Below are 18,879 nucleotides of genomic sequence, written 5' to 3'. Positions count from 1 at the left end.
ATAATGTCTTTGTAAGGAAACCCTGTAACAGTGTACAAGAACAAACACTGACTACCAAGAAAAGCAGAACAACACTGAAGGCTTCTGACAGTAAGACAACTGCAGACCAAAATGTAGGACTTTGAGTATTGCCAATTAATACAAATATATTTAATGAAAACCAGAAAGAAATGAAGAAAGATAAGATTTTTCTGGACTACAACTTCTAAACATAAATTGTTGTCTTAAAAAAAGCATGCTGAATATGGCATATTATAATAGATAGGAAAACCAGCTGAACTGAGTTACAATCAATTTTTGAAATAACAGAAACATAAATAAAAAAGCAACAGTATCATGATACTTATAAGACCTCTATTTTGTTAATGAGGAGTAAAGGATTTCTGCAAAATAGGTTGTTAATGTAAAATCCATAACTCTGCCTAGATTTCAGATAGCTGCCTCTGGAATGATAGTCCCTGGTCTGTTCCTAGCATTGCCAAAAATACAAGAATATGAACTGTATCTAGAGTGCAGAAAATAAAGACAAAGTAGGTTTTTTGGTTTGGTTTTTGGGGTTTTCTAATGAACAAAATCTTTCAGGAATGGACTTGAACTTTGCAGGCAAAAATTCTGAAGTACTTTTGGAACCCAATGAGCAATATGAACACAGTTAAGAGGAAAAAAATAAATAAATTTACTGCTCCAAATAGAGTCCTCAACTTCTAAATTAGGGCTCTGTAAGTTACTCTCAAATTTGAATATTAAGCTCAAAGTATATCAAATTAGATGCTACAAACCACAGAAAACCAAAACCTGTTGCTGTCTTTTTATATATTATTTTATTACTACAAAGGCTTAATTGTAACTGAAGCACTTTGTGCATGCCCTTCTGTTCTGTTCTGATTTGAACAGAAATCAAAGAATGGTTTGGGTTGGCAAAGATCATCTAGTTTCAAATCCCTGCCATGGGCTGGGATACCTTCCACTAGACCAGGTTGCTCAAAGCCCCATCCAGCCTGTCCTTGAACACTTCCAGGGACGGGACATCCACAACATCAATAGGTCCCTTGGCAGAACAGAATCAGTATCATGTGCCTGTCTTAACCAATCAAAATTGTTTTATGGATATAATCCTCAATTGTAGACTGAAGGTTTCAAAACCATATTTCTTGAATATGTTTGAATACCAGTTGATGCTCAGAAAACCACTGTTTGTTAATTACTACAATATTAGCAGAAAAAGGAGATGCAATTTTCAAAAACATCATTAAAAAATGCATTGTCCATGTGTTAGTAACAAAACACATCAGGAAATTAATTTGCATAGACTGTACGTGCATTGAGCACAGAATGGGAAGCCACAAATCTTTCCAGACTAAATTTTCATAATGAAGAAAGGCAGGACAGAAAAACTTTAAAAACACAGTACTTCAGGGATATTTCCCCCCTCCTCCCCCCTCCCTCAGAGATTTACCGCACATTTACAAGTGAAGGGAAATTATTTCTGCACCACTTCAAAGAACCTACAGCAGAATATGAGGGGTGCCTGTCCGGGAAACGACATGCCTTGGGCTGTGTGTCCCCTTTGTTATATGAATTTCTGGGTCTCAATTTTCTTCTTTTTTTGGTCCCATCTGTTGGCTGGAGGCTCCTGGGACACACACATACACACACACACACACACATACACACACACAAACACATGTACACACACATGAACCAAACCTCACAGCAGAAGTCACCCAAACTCAAATGCATTTGTTCCCTGAATGTAAATATGGGGGGAAATAAGAAAGGCAAATAGAGAACTTGAAAGGTTTATGTGAACGTTCATTCTGTGCTCATAAAAAGGAATGCCACAGCAGCATGGACACTTTTCAGCTCAGTCCTAGTCAATATAACTTGTCCCAGGCACCTCTTACCTGCCCTCAGGTTTTATCCACCAGCCATCAGTTTTCCAGATAGGTCTGTATCTCTGACTTCCTCCTTTAAGAGGACTTTAAGCCTGTAGTTGCCTCTTCCATAGGGAAGACACCATGACTGGAAATTCATAGGGACAGAACTCTGCCCATTGTTTCTTCCAGGTGATGACTCTGTCAGCATACTTTCCTGATCCTCAATTTAGCCCGTCTCCCTGCTGTTACCTTTCTTCTCTTTTCCAGCCTCCTAAAATAAGCCAGCATTTGCAACTGCCCTCAGGAACTGAGGCTTTTTTTTTTTCCTTGAGATGTGTTTGCCTCTTCAGGGAGCTGAATTAATTATCCCCCACAGAGACAGGAGTGCAGAAATACTCACCACACTGGCAGCATTGATATGTTCGCTTTGGGGCTTTATTTCTTTTATACGGTCTATTGTACCTCAGTATAAAAGACTTCATGGTTTGAGAGCTTCCAGTAGCTCTCATTTGTCACAAACAGGGGTTTCTGGATGGGTTCTCAAAAGCCACCCATTTTTCCCCAGCCTTGGCTCTCACTAAATTCAAGAGTCCCCCTGGGTATAGGGAGGACAGGAGCCAGACAGTGTAGGTCACGGACCATGTCTCCATAGGGGCTGATGACTTTCCCAGGTGCCCTGCTTCTGCAGCTCGTGCCTCTCTTTTCCACCACCCAGACAGGAAAAAGCCACTCCAGCCAAATTTCTCCACAGTGGCAGCACCTGAAAGACTGGTGCTGGAGATGCCTGGGAGAAAAAACATGAATATTGGAGTGGTATCCCAAAATTTCTGTAGCACAACTCCCTTGCTGCAGGCACTCCTTCCCCACAGGCTCAGCATTAGTACACAGAGCATTGCTCTTATGTGTTCTCCCACCTGTAATGCTTTATTCCCTCTTTCTCACACACATGCTTATCTATTTTTATTAGAGAAAAAATGTTTTATGTAGGTCTGGAGGATTGGGTTTTATTTTTAAAATGTTTGCAATAGTACTTCTGAAGCACCCCTATCATCTGACAAAAAAGGGAATTTAATGCAAACCCATATTTCACTCGCTCTCTCAACACTGTTTCTTCCCCTACAGAAATTGTTTTATTGAATCTGATTCTTTTGAAATGAATTTGGTATTCATGAAAGAGCTCAGATTGATAGCTTGGAAAATGATGGCCAGATTTCTCCACAGAACACGCATAGCAAAACTTATTTCGGACCCACTGCAATGGATACTGGAGGAAGCTCAGTTTTAAAAGGAGTTCAGATGGAGTTCTAATCCACAGGGAAACATTTTACCCATGTGCACAACATCATGCAGGGCAGTGTTTCCACTGACACACAGATTTCTTCACAGGTTCATTTTAAAGGCTTGCCCCCTGGATGGGGCTCTGTCAGACAGCAGTCTCCATGTTTGGTGGCTTTGGGAGGCAGCATAATGACAGACAGTGGCCAATAATATGGTCAAACAATGATTCAGACAACTGATCCAAGATTAAAAAGGTGATTTATTGCCTGACAGATTCAATCTTTCCTTTCATCAGTTTAGTTAGAAAGAAAGGAAACAGTTGTATTTTAAGAGCAACTTTGAAAAACATGGTATGGATGAAATACGAAATAGAAAACTTTTCTTTCTTAGAGTATCAGTGAAGATTACCCAAAACCTTACATTAGTGCTTACAAGGACTCCAAAGGACTTCATAGTTTGCAGCAGCCTTTCTACTTACCCAAGGGCTATGTTCCCATGACCCAGTATGCACAGTCACTTTGATGTGAGTAAACACAGGTGCAGATTGGCATCAATCAAAAAAAAAGAAAAAAAAAAAAGAAAAGAAAAATCTGTTTTATGTTTTTCCAGTAGCTCCCTTTTATTATCTTTTCCATTTCTATCTAGCTTTGTTCCAAGACCAAAATAACAAGCCTTCAGTCCATGCACAATTGTAGTGTTTGGCAAACCGGGGACTGGTATGATACCTGACCAAAAAGATGTTCCATGCTTAGAGGAAAAGAGGGTTCATCTTATTTTATCTCTCATTTATATCAGAGAAAAATAGATTTGGAAGTACTATAGATTTATTACAGAGAGTTTCAAAGAATCTCTTAATTGTTATACACTGCTTTAATAGATCATTGTTAAAAGTGTTAATTTCAATTATCTAAATGCTTTTTCTGGCTTGTATGTCATTTGCAATAAAATTACTAGGACCAGATTTACCAGTGTATACCATTTGCCGTGTGTAATTTCAACCTCAGCTTTACGACTGCTTTGTGTTGCTGGAGTGGGGAACTGAGCTTTCTAATGATTCTGGCTTTTTCCCCACACATTCTATACCAATTTATTATTCCACAGTGGATGGTTATGTGCTTGCTGCAATTTACTTCAGAAACAGTATTAAAAATTAAGTTGGCGTGCATTAAATAATATTTCATCAATTTTCTTATACTTGGAACACAGGAATGCACCTCTCCATCACTAGCTCTAAATCACACATATATGTATGTATATGTGTGTACAGAAAAACATTTGTATAATAGAAGAGAAAGCCAAATTAAAGCCACACAAGTCAAACATAAATACATGTCAAATAACATCTTGGAAAAATTGTGAGGAAAAAACCCAGCACATCATACTGCACCAGTCTGGCGCACATTCATAACAGAAATGAAATTCAATTTCCCCATGAGTGCAGCTCCCAAACAAGTCCCACTCTTACGATGGCTTCACAAACCCCTCACCAACAAGGCCAGGACAGGGAAACAGCCACATGCTACTGCCTCTTGCCCCCTCTGCCCAGGTAAGTTATTGGGTTTCAGACAAATATTCAATATTCAAGCCCAGAGTTTTGGTGCAAACGTCCATTGCCAAGAGCCAAACAGCAACAAATCAAACCCAAATCTGTAGGACTAAAGTGGTTCTGATACCCGAGTAAACAGTTTTTTTCTAAGTAGGAAGAAGAGGAGTGTTTGGGTGACCACCTAACCTTTTGACTAACATATAATGATTTCATTTCTAAAAACAGCAACTCTGAGTGAGTGCAGAGATGAGGTGTTTTATTACCCACATGTGTCTGCTTTAGATAAAGGCTTTACATTTCCATTTTGGAAAGGATTTTGAAAACAATTTTTGTTTAAAATATGGGTAAAGGAATAAAAATGGGTCATGATCGATTCAACACAAGAGATAATTACTGCCATGAGCTACAACCTGAAGCATTTCAGCATACACACGCCACTAGATAAATATGACACTGGTGCAGCACCGTATGCTGTCTTCTAAGCTAGCCTGCTTTTCATCATACAGATGCCTTTGTATGATCTCTGGGGCTGTATGAGACTTGCAGTCAAATGCAGAGCCTTCATAAAGGTATGATCAATCATCTCTGCCAACCTGACAGTACAGGCTCTGATTTATCCTGCCTCTGACTCATATATTTATTATAAAATCAAAGGCAGCTAGGGTTTAGCATCAGTACAAAGTGCTGGAGTTTTGTTCAATAGTGAGCTGTTGCATGTGGAACAAGCATCAAATCCCCTGGCATTTAATGATTTATTTTAAATATATCGGGCACATGAATTAGCAAACAGAGATGTGAAATACTAACAGCAGCCAAAAGTAATTTATGAATATTGAATTGCACTGTGTAGTATGTCAAGTGAAAATACAGAGAGAATTCCCTTAAAAGCTTCTTTGCCTGCCCCAGCTTTCAAGCAGAACACTTGAGGGAACTGTCCTGAATGCTCAAAAAGAAAAGAAAAAAAAAGAATATTGAAAAAGAAAAAAACTCAGGAAATCTGAAATGTCCCCCTAGAAATGGATAACAGATATTTTTAAATGAAGCTGCTGGTAATTGAAAATATGTAGGTAATTAAGTATACACAGATGTCTAATCATAAAATTCATTGTTGTGCATATAGTGTCCAAATCTTTCAGTATCCCCCCAGAGTTTCCATAACCTCAAGCAGGGCATGTCATGTGCCCAAATTTTCTACCACCAGGTTGGCTGTGTCAGGATCTCTCATCAGGCATTGGAGTGCAAGGATTCTCTTAAAATGCTACAGCATATCCTGGATACCCAAGAGGAGCTGAGTATTTGCCGTGATAAGCTTTAAGATCCACCAGCCCCAATCTGCAAACAAAACTGTATGAGCTGATAAGAGAGGAGCTGCTTGGAACCACTTTAGAGCTTTATGTGACCCTAACTTGTGATTGTGCTACTTTTTTAAAGTACTGCTACAGCATGGAAAACTGGTTTTCTGTGTGTGAAGGACTGGAGAAAATGATTACTGGCTCAAAACAACTAAAGTGTGTGGTGGGGGGAGAGAGGATCAGGGTGGACAGGAGAGAGAGAGAGGGGGACAGAGAGAGAGAGAGAAAAGGGACAGAGAAAGATTAATAATCACCACTTCAATTCCAGCGCTATCTCAGCTACTATAAAATCTAAATGGTGGGCTGAGACCACATGTACACCTCTGCAATTGCATTTATCTGCTCTGGTCTTTCAGAGCCTTCCCCACAGGTGGGGCTTTCGGTGTGCCAGGGGCTAATAGCCCTTCTGGGGCTGGATTAGAGGCTCCAGGGCCTGTGGGTGTGGAGTGCCATCCCACCTACACTGAACTTGACCTACGCCCCTCCACACACACACACTTTTTTGAGCCAGCAATCATTTTCTCCAAGTCTCTCAGATTATGACATGAGAGTTTTCAGATGAGGAAAAATATGAGGCCTAAAAAAACCTCAAGCAGATGGGCAAGAGGAGCACCCAGCTTAAAATTAAACACAGATGCCTCAAAAAGCTGGCTTGCGAAGAAGGCACTGAAAGGCAATGCTTTCAGTGAAAATTTATTTGTAGTCTTCAGTCAGGTGAATGTAGGAGAAAGCACCGAGGAAATGGAAAGAACAATCATCTGCCCAGGAGGCCATGTTTATACCTCTAAGATTTTCTTCATTTTCTCCCAGAAATTTTGCCAAGTTTGGCAGAATGCGCACATCTATACAGTCTAAAACCTCTCAGGCTTTGCACACATTGTGACCTGGGCTGCATCACAAGCCCTTCTGAAAGCCTCAATTCACTTTAAGCCAGAGATCCTGCCTTGACGCTTTTAAACAGCTTGATATGTAGGTACCATGAAAGTTCAGCTTCTCAGGAAGATTTAACCATCTTTACCAGTCTGACTGCTATGCTGTCCTATGCATATTCATTGATTAGTATCCTTAGAAATCAGCTGGAAGTCATAATTAAGACAAGTCAGCATTACTAGCAGCTAATTGTACATGTACTTTAGATCCAATTACTCTGTAATGACTGAGTGGCAAAGAGATATTGGCAGCTGAAACTGCATCGAATGGCTTTCTTCCAGGCAGAGCCAAAGGCACAGGGTAAATTTAGAAAAAGATCCCGTAACATTTAACTTCTCATAATTAACAGGGAGGGGAGAAAAATAAACACACACACACAAAAAAATTACATAAAAGAAAACATGCACCAAAATTCCTAGGTAACAGTTTTACATAACATTGTAAGTATGAGAGGTGATTGCAAAAGCCAGCTACTTTTTAAAACCCAGGACTCCAACTTTCCCTGAACAACCTCTGGGCTCAGCAAGGCACCCGTCTGGAGCTACAGTCACTTCTTAACATACAGCTCTTGGTGCTGAGGTGTACCACAAAGGAAGGGATGGCATTTCCTTTTCAAAGATGTAGGTGAATTCCTGGGATCCAAAAAAGGCCTGTAGAAAAAGCTCAGCAGCAGGAGAGTTCTGTAGCTTGCATTGGGAAGAGAGAACGAGCTACAGAAGCATAAAACTGCAGCTACAGCATTTTTATAACCATGTTGGATCATCATCAATATGGTATTTAGAAAATATCAAAGCTTTGGTTTAGATCACAACACCGTAGACATTCTTGTTACAGGGAATGTAAAAGAGGATCCAAACTCTCTCTTGATAAAGTCAAGCCTTTGTTGGAAAAGGTGTTTTATCCATTTGGGTCTTTGCACTTCAAGGAAAAAATTATTTCAAAAGTTCCTTTGAATAAAAACGAAACAAGAAAGGAAATGCAAGCAGAATTGGTGTCAATTGTTGACATGCTCCCCAACAGCTCCTTGGCAAAAAGACAACAGAAAACAAATTAAACATGAACTAACATACAAGAAAACTAAACAGGCTTCTGAAGGCAAGCAGAAAACTCCATCAGTTTGCCAAGTCTCAATGAATCCCCAGTTCATGTTTAAGGCAAGGAGGCTTTCTGCAGTTACTCCAGACTCATCACCACAGTAGACTGGTTCAAAGAATGCAGGGGGATGTTCAAGAGTGAAAAAAAAATCTCAACTGATGTCTTCTACAGACAAGAGCATCTATCTGGGCACAGAGATACCTGTCATCTCCCTTTGGCAGTATTAGCCTATCCCGCCAAGGGGAGAGCCAGCATGGGGCACAAGTGTACTTTTTTAGGATGGTTGTCCTCACTTGCACAAAAGCCACCTGCATAGACTATGTACAGAGTGTAAGTTTAAGAGTACAATACGGTTCAAAAGTCTGAAGTTCTGATGATGTTCCCAAACTGTTTGTTACTGGCCTTCCCTGTGCCAGCAGCTGTACGGACACTGTGGTCGCTGCAAAAGAGTCCCCAGCCTCAGGCAGCAGCCCTGTAACCAAAGAGGGGTTATCACACATTGCCCTTCCTCTTGACCACTCCCTCCTGGGCTCAAACTTTGGCATTTGTATCCTTCCCAGACATACTCACACTTCACACACTGGATTGCATGGATTCCATGGATTGCAGTTTGTGTTACCTGCTCCATGCTCTGCTGTCCAAGCCATCTGTGCTCTGCAGGCCATTGAACACCATATTTGATAGGTATGTTGGAAAAGAGAAATATCTAATTCCTCCTGAAAAAAAGATCAACAGCCATTTCTCTAAGACCTATGCTGATTCAAATCTGTCTGGATCCTGATATATGGCTAATGCTTGAATCAAAAATTCTGGAGGTACTGAGCATAATGGAAAAGGTTTTTCATCTTGTTGCATCAACACAATTAGCTACCCATCCTGTGGATATAAGTAACTTCTATCTTCTTCTGTAGAATAATATTTCAAAAACATTTTTAAATTGAAGGCTGATTTTCCTATGAAAATCAAATAGAAGGAGCACACACATTCAGACAAAGTGTTATATTTATATATAGGTAAGGCAAGAAAAAAAAATAAAATTAAGGATCACTGAAAATCTCCACAGAAATAGTCTCATTGGCCTGACCACCTCAGGCTCTAATAAGAAATATTATATATAAAATGTATCCTTTATTCTAGAAGAATTTCCTTTATGACTACGAAGAAAATATTTAGAAGTCTTAAAAAATAACTTGATGCTTGAAAAAAAATGATGTAACCTGGTTTTCCTCCATTTGTGAGGATATAATTCCAGGTGTAATAAAAGTCCTTAATGCTGACTTTCATAATACAGTGGAAACCAAATTACATTATTTTGTATTGTGATTCCATGTACTAAAGAAACTAAGCCTGAAATTAGAATCCTTGTGCATTTTCAAGAAAATAGTTTTTTATTTTGCAGGTATTTTTTTTTCTTCCTAAAATATACAACTTCACAGTCAGAGTCATAGGATATCCCTTGGGACAAATTAACCCCTTACATGAAATAAACCCAGCAAAAATGTGTTCATTGAATCAGGCTTCAGAAACATTTCTAAACTTTAAAGACCATGATGGGAAAATAAAGCAACATTCAGTCATATTTATGGAGCCCATTTATTTCTACAAGTTAACACTGCCTACATTTAAACTTTCAAGTAATGTGGCACAATAGGGGTGAACACAAGGGATAAAAGAGTCAGAGCTGAAAATCCACACCACACACTCTTCGGGTAGTTTTGCTTTGGATCCCATGCACTCAGTATCTGTCAGTGGAGGAAGGGGTTAGGTGCACTCCTGCAGGGTGCCAGATAATTTATTTCTTTCAGAGAGAATTAGAGTTTGTGTACTCTGAAGTTCCATGACAACACAGGCCAAACCCTGATAAACAGGGGTGGCAGGAGATGACCTCAAAGACAGAACTCTGACCCAAACATAAGCACTAATTAAACACATCTACTGTCAACACAAAAACCTGTCTAAAAATGTTTGCCTAAAAAAAGTTTCAAATAACACTTTAAGTTACTGCAAAGAGAAAACATTTAAAGAAAAAATTGTTTGCAAAATGTTTTCTGTGTCTTAAATTACTGCTCTTCTATATTACTTGCATTTCTCTACTTCTGTGATGTTCCACCACAGAAATACAAAAAAAGGAAAACATATATAAATTTAAGACATATTACTGTACACCCTTAAAGCAGAGGACATTCTGGATATATACAACACATATACAATACACAGTCTCCCTTTACTGTAGTGGTCTGGCTACAAGTTGTGCTTTTCTCCCAATTTAGGAAGTTTAATGCTGCTTAGTTCCATAAAAGCTTTCATGAAACATATGATTTGCTGACAGCAGACAGCTCAAAAAGTAGTGCATTCAATAGGTAAGTATTATATTCTTAACAGAATGATAACAAACCTTAATCTTAAGGTTGAGTAGTCATTAACAATATAAAACTGAATTTCTAAGCATTAAAAAATTTCTTTATCTACAACTCTCTTTAAAAAAAAGGGCAAAACTTCAGCTCATACTTGAGCCAGAGCTCAGCTCAAAAACAGTTCTGAAGGTGAATTTAATTTGATTTTATCAGTTTTGATGGTTTTTCTCTGTTTCTGCTGAGATAAAACCCCTGAGAAGGCAGGCAGAGCACCTGTTCCTCAGTGTTCCAAAGCCCAGTTAACTGGAGTGTGCTTGAGTGAAAAGCCCACAGATCAGGCACATATCCTACTCAGATCAACAAATCTCCTGTAGCTTGCCTTATACCTTATTCATAAAAAGGCACTGCATTTATGACCATGTCTATATCGAGTTCCCACCAGTGACATCTATTTCTGCCTACCAACACTGATATAAAACTTTTAAATCGGGTTTGCCTGACTGATAACTGCAGGACCCTGTGCTTCCAGACAGGAAATATTCATACAGCAACAGAGGTCACATTCAAATGTTTTGACTGTTTTGAAGGTTATTACTCAAGTTGCTGGATTTCCTGTGTACATGTACACAAAGAAACACTGGTAAGACCAGTAATCATCTCCAGAGTGGTAAAAACTTAAACACGCATAAATTTACTGTTCCCATGCTAAAATCTTCCTGCCCCACTGGCAGAAATATTAAGTCTCAAAAGATGTTCCTGTCAGCCATAGTATAAGAGCTCTGGAATGAAGAAATCTTGAACTTGCCACACAAAGGTGTGGAAACTGCTGTGCTTCATCATCAGTGTGCTGGGGCTTCCAGCAAGCCAAGAGAAGTCAAATCAGGCTGCCAAACAGTTTGACAGGAAGAACATATTACGTGAAACTCAGCAGGTTTCTCTCACCCTTTCTCTGGTGAGAGCTGGGAACTCCAGGGGCAGCAAGCGGGATACATTCTTCACAGAAGACCCCACTGTTACTTACACATCACTTAAACCTGTTTTCAGTGACAAGGCAACAAAAATCCTACCTTGACAAACCTACAGTTTGTTAAAATAGGACTCTGTCACAAAAGAACTATTGAAGAGACGAGTTCCCTCATAACACAAGTTCTTGCTTTCTACATATAAACCAACCACATTAAAAAACATTTTGCAACAGCATCGTAAAATACAGTTCTGGTAATTGACTTGCTCGGTTTCCATCTCGACTGTGACTTGGTCCTCCAGTTTGCAGGATGTTGAGAAGGGGGATAAATCTCCCTGCTCTCTTGATTTCAGGTTGAAATGAAACAGCAAGCCAAAAGCTGTACATGAAGATCATGATTTCTGGTCTTCCTCTGATGGGATGACTTCCAGGAGGATTTGCAATGTTCTGGTTACCCTGTCTGCAAAGATAAAAGCATACACATGGGAAGTTTGGGGATTTTTTGTGGGGCAGATGGGGCAGGCAGAAGCAGACAGGAAACTTAGCTGCTATACAGCCTATTTCCACATATACATATATAATTTAAATTAATTTTTTTTTTCTTTTTAACTGTGTTTTCTTTGCCTCTGATCCTAGGCTATGCACATACAATAATAATGGAAAGGTATGGATGTATAATCTTATTCAATAAATGTCTGCAAGCATTTTAAAGGCTATCTTGAAACATGACTACTCTGCACAACAGCTTAGTTTTAACCAATTTGCTATGTTGAAATAAATGTCTGGGAGAGTTCAAACAAGTTAATTTAGCTGTAGCAAAACCTGCCTAAGCAAAAAAAAAAAAATAAAAAAACCCTAAAATTAAAGGAAATAATAATTACAAAACTTCACAGGTCTAAGAATATCACAAATCCAAAGAAACTTCATGCTGTCTTTTTATCACGCTGGACATTTATTTCCTTCTACTGCTTTTGTTGGTTTTCCTGTTAGGGTAATGATTCATAAATGGCACAGTTAATTTACATATAGAATAGTAAAAGAGCATTCTCTTACTATTCCTTTCACTTGTCACTCTTTTTCAGTAACCTATTTTAAACAAGCGGGAATTGTTGTAAAAGGAAGTTCTGATTTTCCTTGTCTGTTCTCGTATGACACAGAAATGTCAAGACTGACACCAGCGTAAAGCAAGGAGGGTAAAATTGTGCAACTCACAGAAGATATGAACTGAAACCACTTCTCTGACCTCCTGTCTAAGGTAGACTCCACCATCTTTTGCTCTTTTCTCTGGATGTCACCAGTTCAATGCAAAGCCAGCTTGCCCTTAGACTATAAACTGATAGTGTCAAAAGGGGCTGAGAGTCTCCAGGGACTTCATTTTCCTCCCACCTGCCTTCCCTACCCACAGTGGGCATGTCAGAGCTGGGCTGAGCGCAGCTGGGATGAAAGACAGCAGCAGGAAAACAGCAGGGCTTCACCCCTGCCATCCCACCTCTTCTAAATTGGAGGCTGAACAAAGGGATAACCAGAATTTTATGAAGCTGAGCAATGGTGTAACAGCTCTTGGAAAAGGGCTTGGCAGAAGAGAGAAAGCCTGGGCAACTCTAGAGTGTGTTGTGATTTTAATATCCTGTTCACCAAAGTGGACAGAGCCACCAGCAGCAAGACATTGCTCAGTCCTCCATTTTCATGCAGCAGTTTTGCTCTGTGCTGGGATGAAGCCATAGGGGAGCAGACAAGCTGGTGGTCTTCTTTGCATTTTTTGGTTGCACTGTACTCAGAATAAATCAGTATACAGAGTATTTTCCCCTAAAGAATGTTCCAACCTGTCTCCAGTCAGTATCTCAGAGTAGTACCTGGAGTTAAAGGACTAGCTTCACATTTGTCATAAGACAATTTAACGTACTGTGATGGTACAGGTAACTTCCCCACTCCACTTTAAACCCTAATTTCCCCTTTCAAGAGGAGAATTCACTGAAAATAGGTCTCAGGGGATCACCTTCATAAAAAAAACCAGACCTGGTATCTACATAAGCCCCACATAAAGTTTGGGTGAGGAAAGAAAGCAGGAGTTTAATGCATGTATGTAAGACTGGACATGAAATCTGTGACAACAAAATGCTAGGATAATTTCCTGTGGGTCCCATCACAAACTCGACCAAGAGAAGTAAACTGAGCATATCACACTTTGTCCTGAGTGAGCAAGTGTGATCCTCTGGTGTTGCTAAATAACCCTGACAGAGACATTTCGTTATATAAAGAGATCTCATTTCCAGCAAGGGCTCAGGCTATGAAAAAAAAAGCAGGATTTAACTTTTAAGCTCCCTGTAATTCAATCCACTGAAAAGAAATAGATGTTTTAAATATGAGTCTAAGGTTGGATTTTTGACTGAGGAAGTGCAAATAGAAGCATTCTTGTGCTGATGCCGCATCCTTTTACACACTGATCTGCTTTGTAGTATTTGCTAGGCTTGACTTTTTTCATTTTCACATTAGTTCTGCAAAAAGGAAGAAAGCAGAGGTCAAATGAAGCCTGTACTCGCTGAAAATTATTTGTCCCAGCACATCTGGTGCTACAGCAAAATTTCTTTGGAAAAGGAGAGAACAAAATGTTATTCCAGCTGCAAAATACCACCCAGAACCTACGGACCCACGAACTGTGAAGTCACCTTTTGTCAAATACAGTAATTTCATATGGAGAATGGACAATGTAAATGCCATTCAGGGCAGTCAAAACATACAGAAGACATTCAACCTTGGAAGAGGATTCCTTGGGTAATCCATGGGGGGCTCTGCTCGTGTAATCAGCCTAAAACCCCTTTCAGAAATGTATGTATCTTCAGGCTGGGTATTTTATCCCACTGCTCATTGTGGCTGTTCAACATCCCTCTCCTCTGATCTCTACAAAGCCTATTCAGGATACTGAGCCTAATCTTATGTGGGGCTGGTCTGTATCCATGTGTTTTTGCACCAGTGTTGACCTTTGCCTAAACAGCACATGTTCCATATAGGGTTTATGAAGAGCAGTCATCTCTTCCTGCCACAGCACAGCGGGGCAGCTGAACCCATCAGTTCCTCAACAAGGTGACTTAGCAAATGGGTAAAGCCCTAAACCAGCCTGCCCATGCACTGATCTGGGCAGACAAAGCAGCCTGGGCACAGTCTTGGTAGCACAGTACTGTGTGCAGACTAACAGGCTCCCACTCCCCCTCTGGTATTACACGAAATGCTTTGTTGAAATCTAAAAAGATTGTATTCCTCACATTCTTCTTGATCTAGAAAAACTAGTTATCTTTTCAAAGAAAGCTACCTAGTTAATCTGGCAAAAAGCTACCTTTTAAACAACAATACCATTCTTTCGTTTTGTCCTTTACCTCATGTCTGGAATTACACTTTCATGCCTATGTACATCTAATGCATATTGTTTCAAGGTTAGAATATCAAGCTTGCAGCTGGCCAATGACTTTTCTATATCTCACAGAGGTACCTTAAGTGAATTTATCCTCATTCAATGCCTTTAGAAAATGTTCTCAGGCTATACAATGGGGGTCCCTTAACACTCACAAAATAATGCCAGTTTAATGACTCCACACAGAAGGTTTATTGCTTCTTCTGAGGAAAAAGAAAATCTTTTTATTTAACAAGCAAATCTCCTCTCTGCTTCACCCCAAAACTGTCAGCATCAGTTTTCTGCCATTACTGTTCTTATTTTGGTTATAATAATTGCAAAGCAAAAAAGCTGTTTCACCCACTGACTGGCTTCTGCTGCTTTCCCCTCTGAGGCAGTACACCGTGCCCATCCATAGGTATGACACAGGCACCAGGCCTCCTTTCTAGGAGGAGAATTTTGTGTTATCTCAAAAGCTAGAAATTATTCACCTTCATTGTCACAGCTGGCAGAAAAATGTTCACATTTATCCAGTCTACCTTAAAGAGAATATTTTTTCTCTTGCCCAAGTAATGTAGTCCAACACTGGCATCCTGTGGCCAAAGATTCAAGTAACTGTATTCCAAAACCTCTGAGACACGACAGAAAACACCAAAAAACTCCTGGGGTTTGATAAGGGAAAATTTCCCAGTCCATAAATGTCAAGACTGAGAAATTATTAACAGACTAAACTACAACTATTTAATAGAATGTCCTTTTGCACACAACTGCTTTAATTTGCCCTGGAGGTTTCTACCCATTCCCAGGACACTGCAAATAATTTATAACTTTATGGATATAAAATTAGGAGTGTTCTAGCCTTAAACTAACATATTTTTCTGTAAATACTTTCTGCCCTATTGTCTGTGGACTTCCCAGCATTAATTGAGTGGGAAATTCATAGATTCTACAACAGATAGGATATAATTATGTAGCATATTTATATAGAGAAATACATATAACTGGTTATAGTGTAATAACATATATATATAAAGACACTATTATTTTCTTGTGAGCAGCTCATTTTAAATCATTGCTTAAGACTGCAGCATAGAAGACAATATGCATTTTTGATTCAGCATCTATGCAAATAAATTATTTTTAGTTAGAAACTTTCACAGGTTAAGTTATAGTTTTGCAGAAAAAGAGATGTTCTTTTGGTTCTGTTTGACAAAATATCTAGCATTCCTGAAGTATTTTGCCAATAGTCTTGTTTCATGTTTTGAAAATTCCCTTCATTTTGGAAACCTATCCATCTGAGTAACAAAAAAAAAAAGAAGAATGGGCAGCTATAATAAATGATACTGACTTCTAATTGAAATGTTCCAAATAATCCTTCTCTAACACATCAGAACTTCCGCACATGCTTTCAAAAACTTTCAGAAATGGTATACAAATGATTCTCAGTGCGTGAAATAGTACAGACAAATCACAAAAAAGTCATTTGAAGAAGCACAGAAACAATTTCCATAGAAGCATTTCAGGCATGTTATATTTTGCTACCATTTTGTCAGGAGCCACTGCTAAGGACAATATCCCCATAACCAACCTGCCTGAACCTCTCCCATTCCAAATACTCCTCAGTGGTCCACAAACTCGTGGTCTCAGCAGGGAGCACCAAGCCCATCCTATCATCACAACTGTTATGCTCGAGTCTCCAAACTGATTCTCCAAGAAGTGTAGAACTGTCTCTATTAGCACAGAGCAACGGTCAGGGGAAGGGGATGGGTGATTTAAAAGGAATTAGATGTTTGCAGGGGAGGGAGAGAGGAAGAGGACAGTGGGAGAAGCATCAGTCATTTCAAATCAATCACTGGGGAAGAATAGCCTTGCTGTAAAGTAGCTCATTAGTCAGCAGACATTGACTGCAACTGGCAGAGCAATGCTAGAGCATGTGCTGAAAAGAAACTTGTGTTGTCATCCCCAGCTCATGGCAGCTGAGAGGATTGACCAGAAGGATTTCACAACACAGGGAGAGCCCTGAGAAACTCCTGGAGTAAGCATGAAGGAGAGGAGTCCCACCAGGACTTACCTAGGAGCTTTCTGAACCACTTTGGCTTCTTGTCCCATACAATAAAGAGGTAGTAGGCAGGAATGCCAGTCAGGGTTATTGCAAATCCAATCCCTGTGTTCACTGGGTCAGAGTAAAGTGACAGTGCAACCATGAAGAGACAGGTGAAGGAAAACAATGCTGGAATAAATAGAGGAACCTGAAACATAACCATACAAAGAATCATTAAATAACAGGGTCAATGTAAAGTAATGACTAAGGCATTTAATGTTCCATGAAATGTAAATTGGATAAAGCCCAGCACAACAGGACAGTTCTGCAGAGATATGGGTATCTAGAACATAACACACAAAATGCCAGAGACTGCAGAAGCCCGGCCCTGCAGAGCGCTGTGCAGTGAGTACCACAGAAGTCTCTTAATTACACTCTAAAATACTTCAGTGTTTTACATCCTTTAAAACGCAAGGACTGTAAATAAGTTACATTGTAAAAGTCCTTTCTCTAATTCCCCAGTAGATAAGTAAGCAGCTCTAACCACAATAAAGATTTCCACTTTGATAATTACCCATCAGAAAACGTTTTAAAACACAACCAGGAGCTCAAGTCACCTTTTAAAACTATTAAGAACATATTGATTTTCTTCCTAAGGTAAAAATCAAAATCTAGCAGGAAGAGAGCAAATTAAACACCAATTTGACTAGGATAAAGATATTTGATAGTGTTATGCAACTGATAGCCCCTGAAAAAGCCCTTTCTGACTGTATGACTGATAGCATTATCAGCGTCACTGTTGAAAGCACACAAAGTAACAATATCAAATTTATTTCCTCAATTTTCAAGAACACCATTACAATCACTCTGTTAGCACCTCTCTGAAGGAACCGCCTACAGGCATGGCTTATGAGTGTAATGCAGAATTGGAGAATTCCTTGGAGATTGTTCTCTTCCTTTCATGCCTCAAAGCATTACTGTTCCTCTTTTGTGCACTGTCAAAGCATTTTTTCTTTTAATCAAAGCAAAACAGGTTGTGTCACTGACCTCCTTATTTATAGATATACCTACAAGAATGCAACAGCGCACATTCTTAGCTCTTCACAAACCAGACTTCTGGCAGCATCTAAACAGAAATACATTCCTCCATTTTTATGATGATGGACATTATCTTTCTGGGTACACAATGGGACAACTTACTTTGTAAGACAGTACTTGAAATAAGCACGAAGAATGGTCAAATCAAGGCCAAAACAGCTACAGTTCAATGGGCTGGACTATTTAGTATTTTCTTTCTGGGTTCACAATCACTGTGTCTGCAAATCCACTGCAAGTCTCAAATATTATAATGATAGCACTAACCACGTATTTGCATGGAAAATTGGTGTATTTGATATTGGATAGGCAATGACATAAATGTTTTATATTAATGTTTACGCCTGACATGAATTTCGGTAGCAAAATTATTCAGGTCTTTAGCTGGGGAGCTTGCAGGAAAACACTCGGAAAGCCTTCAGTGCAAGACTATTTTCTTTTAACTCTGCTTTTCTTGAAACAGAGGTTAGCTTGCTACATCAGAAAATGCTCCTTTGCTGTCTGACTGCAGGATGGAGAAGAGGGAGAAGAATTCATGTAAAAGAGTAGAGAGCAGAGGTTACCTTGAAAGGACGAGGCATATCAGGACGTTTATATCTGAGATAAATCAACCCAGCAACTACTAGTCCAATAAAAAGCCACCTGGCAAAACTGAGGAAATTCAGGAGGCTGTAGAGATCCCCGTTGAATAACATTATCATTGTGAGAGGATGCTGGAAAAGAAATAAGAGGGGTTTAGTAGATCAATCTCTATTATTTTACAGCAGTGATGTCAAATTTTTCCACAGGGACAAGCAGCACAGCCTTATGCACACACCTGAGTGCCACAGACTTTAGGCTTGCCTTTGTCATGCAATCGATGTACAGCTGTCCCCTGAGACCACTTTCGATCAATATAGATCTGTCCTGGGTGGCCACACACAGTCAATACAAATGTGTCCCCTGTGACCCAGACAAATATA

General features: G+C 39.4%; 1 protein-coding gene across 4 annotated transcripts in view; it reads right to left on the bottom strand.

Moving 5' to 3' along the window:
• Window positions 1–9,443: 9,443 nt before the first annotated feature.
• SLC7A11 (solute carrier family 7 member 11) overlaps window positions 9,444–18,879 on the bottom strand; it is a 64,168-nt gene continuing 54,732 nt past the window's right edge. For all 4 annotated transcript variants that reach the window (XM_032685796.1, XM_032685798.1, XM_032685795.1 and 1 more), the window contains 3 exons: window positions 18,481–18,630; window positions 16,853–17,030; window positions 9,444–11,856 (listed from right to left, as the gene is read on the bottom strand). In XM_032685796.1, the coding sequence (XP_032541687.1) occupies window positions 11,789–11,856; window positions 16,853–17,030; window positions 18,481–18,630 (396 nt within the window). In that variant the 3' untranslated portion in view covers window positions 9,444–11,788. The remainder of the gene's footprint in view (window positions 11,857–16,852; window positions 17,031–18,480; window positions 18,631–18,879) is intronic.

Source organism: Chiroxiphia lanceolata, chromosome 4 (genome assembly GCF_009829145.1).
Source record: "Chiroxiphia lanceolata isolate bChiLan1 chromosome 4, bChiLan1.pri, whole genome shotgun sequence".
NCBI lineage: Eukaryota > Metazoa > Chordata > Aves > Passeriformes > Pipridae > Chiroxiphia > Chiroxiphia lanceolata.
This window is presented reverse-complemented; position numbering and strand designations above follow the sequence as displayed.